The sequence below is a fragment of the Artemia franciscana genome, chromosome 3 (assembly GCF_032884065.1).
Source record: "Artemia franciscana chromosome 3, ASM3288406v1, whole genome shotgun sequence".
Classification (NCBI taxonomy): domain Eukaryota; kingdom Metazoa; phylum Arthropoda; class Branchiopoda; order Anostraca; family Artemiidae; genus Artemia; species Artemia franciscana.
Window position 1 is genome coordinate 31605959 of NC_088865.1, and position 12713 is coordinate 31618671.

A 12713-nucleotide genomic window follows, 5' to 3' on the forward strand; every position below is an offset into this window, starting at 1 on the left:
GAAAGCCCAAAAGATTCTCCATAGATAAGCCCAAACTTGTGTCAAATAGCTTTTCCATGTTATACTTGTTACCCTGGACGACAATCAGAAGGCTAAAAATGTTATCCCTTCTACGACTTTAATTCATGCAGTGACTTAACTCGTGGATCATCTAAATATGGCACATAACTGCAATTTCACAGCTTTGCAGCCCCTATTGACAATTTCAAAATGTCTAGGGATATTCTTTGTACAACACAAGCTACTTGAAAACTCTCGCTGTCAGTATGAAATAAGGATAAAAGATATCCAGTGTTGGGGTATAGGAATTTTATCTGTCATTATTACAAGCTATACAGTTTTCGCAAGCTATTATATCAACAGAAAAATTGATGATATTGAAGATGATTTATACCAAGCATGTCTGCAAGCTTTGCTCTTGGCAAGTTGTTTTGATATATTATCGGTTATTGGCACGTCAATTGTTCGTTCGAAAGACATATGTTCCTTACTAATTGAACTTGATGAAATTGATAAAGTATTATGCGACGCAACTACCATCAAAGCTGGTTTGCTTGACAATTTGAAAAGTACACTTGTTCATGCCAGTGGAATTGGAATGCTTTTTATAATAGGAACATTTGCCCTAGATTTTGGTATTAAGGTGTCAATAGGATGTTCGTTCACGACACTATTAGTGTGGTATACTTTCAAAGTGACATGGTATCTTATATCACAATTCCGCCTACTACTGTTTTGTGCTCTTTGCTACCAAGTAAATGTTCGATTGAGCATGGTGAATCACTTGTTGATTGTAGCAAAACTTGAGATAAAATTAAAACAGTTTGTTCGCCTTCGAAGAGTTCAATCGGCAATATTGAAGATAATGCACAGTTTAGATAACATTTTCAGTCCGGATATTGTAGTATCACTAGGAGCTTCAACAATATACGTTGTTGTGTTGCTGTTTCTGACAGCTTCGCCAGAAATAAACGAGACAAATAAATTTCTTGGTATCAACATATATCTATGTCAAGCCCTCCATGCAACTATGGGGATTGCCACCTTCCTCCGAGTTGCGGCTGTTGCTTATATGGGAGAAGCAGTTGCATTCACAGTAAGTTGTTTTTATACTTTCTATTTTTTATAACTTAAAAAGTCTACCTTTCTAAATCATACCATTTTGATTACTTTTTAATTAGCAAGCTGTCTTTAAATATAAATGTTACGTAAGAGACGCCAGTCCTCGGATAGGTGATTTTGATGGATAATTTAAAATAGAGAAGGACAAATGAACTTATATTTATCCTAAGAAAAGATATAGTAGCCCCTAGAAGGGCTCGGAGGAGCTAATTTGCTGAACTTACGACATTGAAGCTCTAGGAACAGTCACCACCCTTCATACCTCAATACGGATCTATGGATAGAAATTTTTTTTTTTTTGGTGGTGGGGTGGGTAAGATTCTGGAATTTTTTTTTTCAAATCTTCAGGGACAAAGGGGGATCTTCCAATACAATATTCCAATATTTATATATATATATATATATATATATATATATATATATATATATATATATATATATATATATATATATATATATATATATATATATATATATATATATATATATATATATATATATATATATATATATATATATATATATATATATATATATATATATATATATATATATATATATATATATATATATATATATATATATATATATATATACTAGCTGTTGGGGTGGCGCTTCGCGCCACCCCAACCGCGCGCGTAAGTCGATACGCGCCATATTAGTTACGCGCCATTGTAGTTGTGTCCCTATGTCCCACCTGTGAATATAGATATATATATATATATATATATATATATATATATATATATATATATATATATATATATATATATATATATATATATGTTTTTAACTACGTAAAACTTGCGAATATACAACATTCTTTGCTGTCCCATTGTCTGTGCATATAAATAGATTGTCAGGTTTACCGACTCTTGAACATGCAACATATAATGGTCCATGGGAAAACAATCCGTATTCAGATCTATACCTCATGATTCTAATGATTGCCCTTGAGCTTTGTTGATGGTGATTGCTAATCGACCATTCCCTGAGTCGCCATCGTCATTTATATATCCCCCTGTGCACCCCGGCGTCCCCTTTGTAGTTATGTCCCTGTGTCCCGGTCGTCATTTATATTCCCTGTGTCCCGGTCGTCATTTGTGTCCCGGTGTTCCAGTCTGTGATTTCTCTTTGAGTGTCCCGGGCGTCATTTATATTCCTTGTGTCCCGGTGTCCCGGTCGTCATTTATATCCCCATGAGCCCCCCGGCGTCCCCATTGTAGTTGTGTCCCTGTGTCCCGGTCGTCATTTATATTCCCTGTGTCCCGGTCGTCATTTGTATCCCGGTGTCCCGGTCTGTATATACATTCGTTTTTTAGTTTTGTTTTTCTCCTTTATTTTTTTTCCTTTTTTCTTTTTTTTCTTTTTTAGTTTATTTAGATTTTTAGATTTTTTAGTTTTTTTATTAGTTTTTAGTTTTTTTGTAGTTTTTACCATTTTTTTAGTTTTTTTAGTTTTTTTTTTTTTTACTTATGTCCTGGTCGTCATTTATACTCCCTGTGTCCCGGTCGTCATTTGTGTCTCGGTGCTTTGTTGATTGCTAATTTATATTATATTTATATTTATATTTTTTATATTTATTAATATTTTTTTAGTTTTCTTTTTCTCTTATTTTTCAGTTTTTTCCTTTTTTTTAATTTTTTCTTTTTTAGTTTTTAGTTTTTTTTTTGTTTTTTACCTTTTTTTAGTTTTTTTTAGTTTTTTTAGTTTTTTAGCTTTTTTAGTTTTTTTATTAGTTTTTAGTTTTTTTTTAGTTTTTGCCTTTTTTTAGTTTTTTCAGTTTTTTTTAGTTTTTAGTTTTTTACCTTTTTTTAGTTTTTTTTAGTTTTTTAGCTTTTTTAGTTTTTTTTCTTTTTAGTTTTTTTTTGTAGTTTTTACCTTTTTTAGTTTTTTTTCTTCTTTTGTATTAGTGTGAAATAATTCAGACGTCATATGCGGACAAACACGACGTCACTCGACAGACAGACAGACAGACATAACCCACAAACAACTTATTTTTATATATATTTATTCATATTTTTTTAGTTTTCTTTTTCTCTTTTATTTTTCAGTTTTTTCCTTTTTTTTAGTTTTTTTCTTTTTTAGTTTTTAGTTTTTTTTAGTTTTTTACCTTTTTTTAGTTTTTTTTTTAGTTTTTTTTAGTTTTTTAGCTTTTTTAGTTTTTTTTATTAGTTTTTATTTTTTTTGTAGTTTTTGCCTTTTTTTATTTTTTTCAGTTTTTTTTAGTTATTAGATTTTTACCTTTTTTTAGTTTTTTTTTAGTTTTTTAGCTTTTTTAGTTTTTTTTTCTTTTTAGTTTTTTTTGTAGTTTTTACCTTTTTTAGTTTTTTTCTTCTTTTGTATTAGTGTGAAATAATTCAGACGTCATATGCGGACAAACATGACGTCACCTGATCCATCCACAGATCCACACACAGACAACTTATTTTTATATATATAGATATATATATATATATATATATATATATATATATATATATATATATATATATATATATATATATATATATATATATATATATATATATAGGCATAGGATAGTGCTTGTTGTGTACAATTTAGATTTTTCAGGAAGAGAGAGGCACACAGAACTGTGTGCCTTCCTTTCGAAAAAGGACTTAACAAAATAAAATGTAATAAAACGGTAAATTATTTTTAACAAATTAGTGGATAAAAAACTTTAAATAATGAAGAAATCCGAATATTTCGACTTCACGTCCGTAAGCCTTTATCAACGGGATAAAATGAATTAAGCTAAAATAAACAAAACACAAACGAAAAAGAAAAAGAAAAAAAAAACAACCGCAAACAAAATTCACATCTGAATAGTTTCCAATATTACAATGCAAATAACACGAATATGCACAACAAATTGATAAATTAGGTTGTCTTTGGTACAGCTGGCTTTTAAAATATCTTAATAATGTCCAATATCACCATACAAATAGCACGAATACGCACGACAAAATGACATGTTTGGTTGTCTCCAGTACAGTTTTAGTTTGGTAATGAAATCTAGCAAAAAATCAATAATATATTCATTTAAAATTTTACATATACCCTAGGCTCGAAGTTATGATTAAATAAAAGTGAAACAGTACATTTATTTAAAAAAAAACCTTACTTATGAACAATAATTGAACTCATAAGGTTAAGAAATATTTAACTATAGAGGAAATCTAAGATTGCAAATGGACATAGGTCATGAAAACTTATATATTAAATGAATTTACTTTTTGGTAATCTAGCTGAGGTGCGATGGCTCTAAATTATTTACCGTCATAATAAATTACCATCAGCAAACTAGCAGGAACTTTAAATATAAATTTATAGTGAATTTATGCTTTATGAATTTATATTGTATTATAGATTCGTATGTTAATGGTTTTTTTTGTGTTTACTCCTCAGTTTTATGTATTTTATGGGTTGTAAATAAATGTTATTTTTATTACATTATTATATTAGTGATGTTATCTTAGATGTGCTGATTGATGTACCTATTGCCATTTTGACTACAGAACCATAGGCTTTTCTTACAGGCGAAAGAACCATCCAGAATTTATTGTGACATGGATATGAATGAAGTTGAAACAAATTTACAACTTCAAATTTCTTTATTCGAGAATCAAATTGAGAGTCGTCAGTTGCATCCAACAGCCGCAGGCTTTTTTGACCTTGGAAAATCAATGCTCTGCACGGTATGCTTTTTATTTTTCAAATAATATCAATAGCGTTCTAACCTTTAATAAGTGGGAATAAGAAGCATTTCTTTGAAAAGAATAGTGCAAGGAATCGAGAATAAATTACCAAATATCCCCACATTCTATCTCTGAAGTTCACTTTTTTCTTAATCTGAGATCCCATATCCCCTGGAAAAGTCTTCTGACCCACCCTCCTCCTTAATTTTGGCTATGTGAACCTATGAATAACTTTCCAAAATGACACTGTTTATTATTTTTTCTACTTACTATTAAATAAAATAAAAAAACATGTTTTTCAAGTAAAAGTAAGGAGCAACATTAAAACTTAACAGAAATTATCACGTATAAATGGGGGGTTGCACCTATCTAAACACCTCTAAAGCTTTATAGAACTTCTAAAACATTTCCTTTTTGTTTTAATTAAAATAACCAGGTGTATCAGGAGTCGTTCTTAAAGAACGGGACAAAACTTAACTTTAGCGTTAAAAGAAAGGTGTTGAGGGGAGGGCAGCTCCCCTCATATTTTAATAATTTTCTGTTCGTTTTCATTTCTAATGTTACTCCTTGCTTTCAGTTGAAAAGACAACTTTTTTTTATTTAGTTTCTGATCGTTTTTTAAATAATGTCAGGATATCTGGCTCCACTTCCTCAGAGATATATCCCATCACCGCGGAAATATCCTCTCGACAATTCGTTCCCAGTGAAAATTCACCCTGGACAATTATCCTTAACGTCTCCATGCGTAAAATTGAGTTTGCAAAGAGAAAGCAAGGTATAAAGGAAGAGTTTCGTATAAAAATTCTGGCAAATTCCCCCAGTATTAAATTTTCCCTGAAAAGTTCATCCCCTGGAAACTTCCCTCCGCATGTTATATTATCCCCGTTCAAAATCCCCCTGCAGAAAATTCACCCCCCAGCGACCCGAAAAACGTATGTATACTTTCCAAGCAAGTACTATGCGTAAACAATGGAAAAATGTTATAAGTTAAAGACCTTTCCTCAAGGACTGTGGGGGGTCATGTTATTCTCAAAGGGGTAGTTATTGGTCTTTTTAATTATCATGAACAAAATCGCTATCTCCAAGTTTTGATTTGACGATTTCGGGGATAAAGGGACATGGGAGGGGTATACTTGCCCTACAATCTTTTTAGTCACTTAACAAGGGACTAGAACTTTTAATTTCCGTTTTGACGAGCCGTCTTTTGATTTTCTAGGACCATTGGATCCATGCGATCACCCCTGGAAGAACAAAAAAAAAAAAAAAAAAAAAACAACAACAAATAAACACACATCCGTAATATAGCTTCTAGCAAAAAATGCCAGATTCAAAATTTTTGCCGATAGGAGCTTGGAACATCTACAGTAGAATTTGCTGATCCACTGGATCTGACAGGGTTATTTTCGTTCAGATTTTTGGACTTTTAGGTGGTCTTTTTCCACTTTTTCTAAAATCAGGAAAATTTTCTCCGGTTCGTAGACTTTGATGGGTAGCGCTAAATTCAATAAAACTTATATATTGAAAGTCAGAGTGAAAAGCTGATTTTTTGATATATCTATTGGTATCAAAATTCTGCTTTTTAGAGTTTCGGTTACAATTCAGCCGTGTCGCTCCTTAATTACAGTTCATTACCACGAACTGTTTGATTGTATCCTGCTGTCATATGTTCTAAAAAGGTTGAAGGACGTATCTACAACCAATGAAATACTACATAAGCCATCTTAAATAGGCATATAACCTAATATATATATATATATATATATATATATATATATATATATATATATATATATATATATATAATATTATATATTATATATAATATATATATATATATTATATATATATATATATATTATATATAATATATATATATATATTATATATATATAATATATATATATATATATATATATATATTATATATATATATATATTATATATAATATATATATATTATATATATTCTAAAAGAATTGTATATAATATATATATATATATATATATATATATATATATATATATACAATTCCAAATAATACGTGAAATCTATTTAAAATCACAAGCTAAATGTATTTTCTTTCACTTCAGTTTTGGAAGATCTATAAACAGTATTCCCATTTGTAAACCGGGGGTTTTAAAATGGTTAATGGATACAGCTATAACCAACGAAGTAAGACCTAGTACCCTATATATATATATATATAATATATATATATATATATATATATATATATATATATATATATATATATATATATATATATATATATATATATATATATATATATATATATATGTCACAACAAGGTTGTGACATATGCTTTTATTCTACCACATGGACTGAGGCCTCATTTTTTGTGGGTTCCAAAATATATGTGAAGTCGGGTTGTAATGTCGCATAGTAACAACTGAAAAACATTAACCTTTCCTTTGATTTCAGAAGGTTCACGAAACAGTTTTCCGGTTGATGATCCGGAGGATCTAAAACGGTTGACGAATACACAGGTATAATTCATGAAACATTTTATAACTCATCTTGCATAGGTATATGATCTAATATATATAACTGGCTCAAAACATTATCCGACAGATATATGTACGTCATCCAGGTAAATTGACTAGACTAGATTTTGGAATACAGCAAGGCTCGTTGTCAAAGCTATTATATGTGCTGTCATTTTGATATGAATTCTTCTGGACGGGTTGAGTCCTTATTTTGTATTGGTTGAGCTTTGTCCGCACTCACGACTTTCATTCCAAAAAATATGAGAAATGAGGCTATAATATCACCCTGTAGCAAACGGAAAAACTCTTTACCTTTGGTTGCAGGGAATCAAAGAAAAAGTTTTCCCATTGATGGCCTGTAGATGTAAAAAGGCTACACAAGCTATAACATATGAATTAGCCTATTGTATAAATCATCTTACATAGGTATTTGGCCTTATATGTATAGTTCACTCAACACGTTTATTTGGTATACATACGTACGACGTCAAGGTAAATTCACTAGACTAGATTTCGGAATACCGCAAGGCTCTATATCAAGATTGTTATACATTCTGACACTCGATATGAATTATCTTCGATGGATCTATCCTAGAAGGATTCTTTAAAAATGACCCCTGAATCACAAAGGCCGTTTAGTTAGAATGAAAAGCTCTTTTGAAATTACTAAAAATAGTTTAGCGTGAAGAGCTAGGTATTAAAGAGGAAGGACCCTCACATGTGCAATAATTTCTGTTCGTTTTAAGTTTTAATGTTGCTCCTTACTTTCAGTGGGAAAAACCTGTTTTTATTTAATTTTTAACACCCTCACATATGCAATAATTTCTGTTTGTTTTAAGTTTTAATGTTGCTCCTTACTTTCAGTGGAAAAAAACTTGTTTTTTATTTAATTTCTCATAGTTTTTTAAAAACTTTCTCTTCACCCATGATAAAATTTTCCTTGGAGAATCCTCTCACGTAACCCTAAAACACCCCCTACCATCAGAAAACAAAACCCTGAAAATGTCATTATAATTCGTCAATAACCAATACTATTTGTAAAAAATGGGCAAAGTTCATAACTCGCAGCCCTTCCCCTGGGGACTATGGGGGATTAAGTCGTCCTCAAAGACATATTTATTAGGTTTTCGACTTTGCTGAACAAAAATTTCGATCCGGTAGCCTTGAGAAAAATTGCGTGGGAGTGGGGTTAGTTACCCTCCAAGTGGTTAGTCACTTAAAAGGGCACTAGAACTTTTAATTTACGTTAGAATGAACCTTCTTGCGATATTCTAGGACCATTAGGTTGTTATGATCACCCTTGGGAAAAAAACAACAAATAAACATGCCTCTATGATCTTTCTTTTGGCAATAAAATACAAAATTCCACATTTTTACAGATAGGAGCTTGAAACCTCTACAGTAGGGTTCTGTGATACTCTGACTCTGATGGTGTAATTTTAATTAAGATTCTATAGCTTTTAAGTGGTGTTTCTCCCTTCTGTCAAAAATAAGGCAAATTTTCTCAGGCTATTAACTTTTGATGGGTAAGACTAAACTTGATGAGTTTTATATATTTAAAATCAATATAAAAATTCAATTCTTTTGATGTATATATTGGAATTAACATTTCGTTTTTTAGAGTTTCGGTTACTATTGAGCCGGCTAACTAAAACTATTAAACTAATTTAAATATTCATATTAATATATGATTGAAGTTTTTTGTTATGCCTTTTATTTATATGCTTATTATTTTGGATTACCCCTCGGTACAATGACCTGTAGAGCTTTCGAGGGATTTGTGACAGTTTGCTCATTTTCACTTGCACTTATTTTATCCTTTGATTCATAAGGCAAATTGAACCCCCACTATACGATAACATTATGATTTTGTTTCCCAGTGTAAAAAGATACAGAAAGCGCAGATATTTCTGCGCTTTCCTCCTTGAAAAGATATTTCTGGCTTAAAGATATGTTGCACAGTGCCAAGAAAGTCAAGATAAGTTTTTCAATTATTCAGATAAGTATTTTTTTTTCAATTGTGGACATCGGTCAGTTATCCATAAAAAAGGACATATGATCAATTATCCAGCAACATATGCTAAATTTATGTTATGTTTTGTTCTGCAGGTTGTTGGAATTCTCCTAACGTATGTGATAGTCTTGCTGCAATTTCAAGTATCATCTTACGAAGGACTAACTTTTGAAGAGGTCACTAACGCTTCAAGGACAGCTCAAGATACTTTAAGTCGGTTAGTAAGCTCAGACAATTGAACTTTCTGTGAGTGTTTTGCATTGAACGTTTTTAAGCTTTAATAAATATTGTGTTATTCGCAAGAGGTCTTAGTTATGACTAAACTGAACATTGAGGATGTTTATGAAGATTTATCTTAATGGTATTTTCAAATTACAAGCTAAGAAACAATAAAAAGTAAAGGGCCTACGATCCTTGGATGTTATATGTTGCATCTCAAGAGAAAATGTTGGCAATTTTGTATATCGTTGACAGTTGTTTGAAGATAAAATACTCTCCACACTAAAGTTTTGCTTTTAGGGAGAGGGGTGATAAAGGAGGAGGCCCAATATCGAGTCCAAAAACCATAGTACCATCACAGAATCATCTTAAGATCTATCTTGGGGTTGGGAGACCAAGAGCCAGAATTATCCATCCGAAGAATCCCTTTATTTTTACAAATAAAATTAAAGATACTTAAACGTATATAAAGAATGGGAGGCCCTCTGTCTCATTCTTTCAGCCCCAATTAGAAAAAAATCGTGTATGTTTCTACAACTTCTTAGAATTTTCAGTAATTTGTCAATTTATTTTGTTTAAAAAAATATATAAAATTATAATTTACCAAGAGATGGGGGAGACTAGTCATGTCCGTGACAAACGAAATTGCAGTACATCTGACTCAAAAGACTTCGAAGCCCCATGCTTCGGCTACATGTAGCTTTTGCAGATTTTCCTATTTAAGCTTTTGAAAGAGAAAAAACGTATTTATAGCTTTAATATTTTATAAATACCCTACTACAGGGTAGTGTTTGCATATTTTTAGGCCTTGGGCCAAACATCAGTAGTAGACAAACTCATTTTGAATTATTAGTTCAATTGAGAAAATGCATTCATATACTAGAATATATAAATACTTCTACAAATCCATATTTTTAGGTCCACGTAGGTTTATACTAAGTTTATATACCAGTTTATACCTACACAGATCTAGGCTGTAGAAAATGTACTTGGAAAAAACTTTCTATCAATTCTTTACCTGAACTTAACCTGCAAATTGAGAATACAGTTGAGCCAAGCAGCACAGGTAGCATCAATCGCAATACTACAAACACTATACTGATGGTAGGCATCGAGTTTTCTTGTTCCACATACAACTGGATCCAAACACTCATCTGAAAATAACATAATATCAGGGCTCATTCAGTAAAACCGCATCAAAATTTTTGCACTGCTACGATAGCAGACCAAACAACAATGAAACCCATATTTATGATAGATATGAGTGTTCCTCTTTCGATGTTAACTAAATTGTGCTAATTTTTCAAACAATATCTGCAAAATTTTTTTTTTATAAAAGTACAACATTTGTGTTATTTCATAAATACCTAAAAGGGGAGTTGTTCGAGACTGTCATTCCTTGGCACGTTCAAATGTCTGGTGGTGGATTTTATCAAAATTAGTTTTTATTTATAAGTAGTTTGTTGTATATTTATGTTGTTTTATCATATTATTTTTTTTTCTCATTTCATTAGTTTGGGTGTTGTTGTTCTTTAAGTGTCTTTTTTATAAATGTATTTATTGATTTTTTTTCTAGTTGACTATAGAAAATATATAATGGCTAAAAAATATCTGGTAGATGATTTCGTGTTGGGTCATTTTAACCTATAACTTGTCAAATTACATTTTTTTTTCTGTATATATATTTTTTTTTCTCGCCGGGTCTGGAAATCTCGCTTCGCCTGATTTCAGTTTTGAATTTTATTTTTTTTTCTATTGAAAGCTCTTTCCTTTTGTCATTTCTTCTTCTTCTTTTTTCTCTTTGGTTTTTTTTATTTCTATTTTGTAAGTAGATATGTTGGATTTATTGTGCTTAATTGATTAATAGTTGAATATCTGAGTGTTTTATTTCGTGATCCTTCTGTCCTACGAGCAAAAATATATATATATATATATATATATATATATATATATATATATATATATATATATATATATATATATATATATATATATATATATATATATATATATATATATATATATATATATATATATTTATATATTAAACGGTATTGACGGTATTTATATATTAAATATATATATATATATATATTATATATATATATATATATATATATATGTATATATATATATATATATATATATATATATATATATATATATAAATATCGTCAATACCGTTTAATATATAAATATATATATATATATATATATATATATATATATATATATATATATATATAATATATATATATATATATATATATATATATATATATATATATATATATATATATATATATATATATATATATATATATATATATATATATATATATATATATATATATATATATATATATATATATATATATATATATATATATATATATATATATATATATATATTTATATATTAAACGGTATGGACGGTATTTATATATTAAATATATATATATATTATGTATATATATATATATATATATATATATATATATATATATATATATATTATATATATATTATTATATATATATATATTATGTATTTATATATATATATATATATATATATATATATATATATATATATATATATATATATATATATATATATATATATATATATATATATATATATATATATATATATATATATATATATATATATATATATATATATATATATATATATATATATATATATATATATATATATATATATATATTATATATATATATATATATATATATATATATATATATATATATATATATATATATATATATATATATATATATATATATATATATATATATATACATATATATATATATATATATTTATAGATTAAACGGTATGGAAAATTGTAATGGCATATTTCTAAGATGGCTACTCGGGGAAAATAATCAATTTCCTTACTATTTTCTGGAAAATAATTCTAAAAATATCTATGCTTCAATTTTTTTCCACTGTACTGCTCATGGTGCTAGTATTATTGGCATTGTCATTTGTAATTCAACAAAATATGTAGCCCCTGAATTCAGCCATGAATTTTTATTGTGTAAACGTTACAACTAAAGATATAATTCTTTTAAGCATACTATTGTCTTTATTTTACGCATTTTTCATACAAAAAAATATTA

General features: G+C 28.6%; 3 protein-coding genes across 6 annotated transcripts in view; 1 reads left to right on the top strand and 2 right to left on the bottom strand.

The window, feature by feature from the left end:
• Positions 1 to 12713, bottom strand: part of LOC136025163 (uncharacterized) — a 489107-nt gene that overhangs the window by 161625 nt on the left and 314769 nt on the right. The gene's annotated exons all lie outside the window — the stretch shown is intronic.
• LOC136025155 (uncharacterized) overlaps positions 1 to 12713 on the bottom strand; it is an 81208-nt gene that overhangs the window by 18281 nt on the left and 50214 nt on the right. The window contains exon 10 of the mRNA XM_065700909.1: positions 10583 to 10718. Within this exon, the coding sequence (XP_065556981.1) occupies positions 10583 to 10718 (136 nt within the window). The remainder of the gene's footprint in view (positions 1 to 10582; positions 10719 to 12713) is intronic.
• LOC136025157 (uncharacterized) lies at positions 141 to 9641 on the top strand. The gene is made up of 3 exons (XM_065700910.1): positions 141 to 1096; positions 4665 to 4823; positions 9441 to 9641. The coding sequence occupies exons 1-3, from the start codon at positions 158 to 160 to the stop codon at positions 9582 to 9584; spliced, it is 1242 nt and encodes a 413-aa protein (XP_065556982.1). The 5' UTR covers positions 141 to 157; the 3' UTR covers positions 9585 to 9641.

What these genes read in the sequence shown, in the direction of transcription:
- LOC136025157 (XM_065700910.1), top strand. Translation starts at nt 158, where the DNA reads ATGGCACATAACTGCAATTTCACAGCTTTGCAGCCCCTATTGACAATT. An exon ending in GAGAAGCAGTTGCATTCACA is followed by an intron (nt 1,097 to 4,664) that starts GTAAGTTGTTTT and finishes CTTTTCTTACAG; the next exon opens with GCGAAAGAACCATCCAGAAT. An exon ending in GAAAATCAATGCTCTGCACG is followed by an intron (nt 4,824 to 9,440) that starts GTATGCTTTTTA and finishes TTTGTTCTGCAG; the next exon opens with GTTGTTGGAATTCTCCTAAC.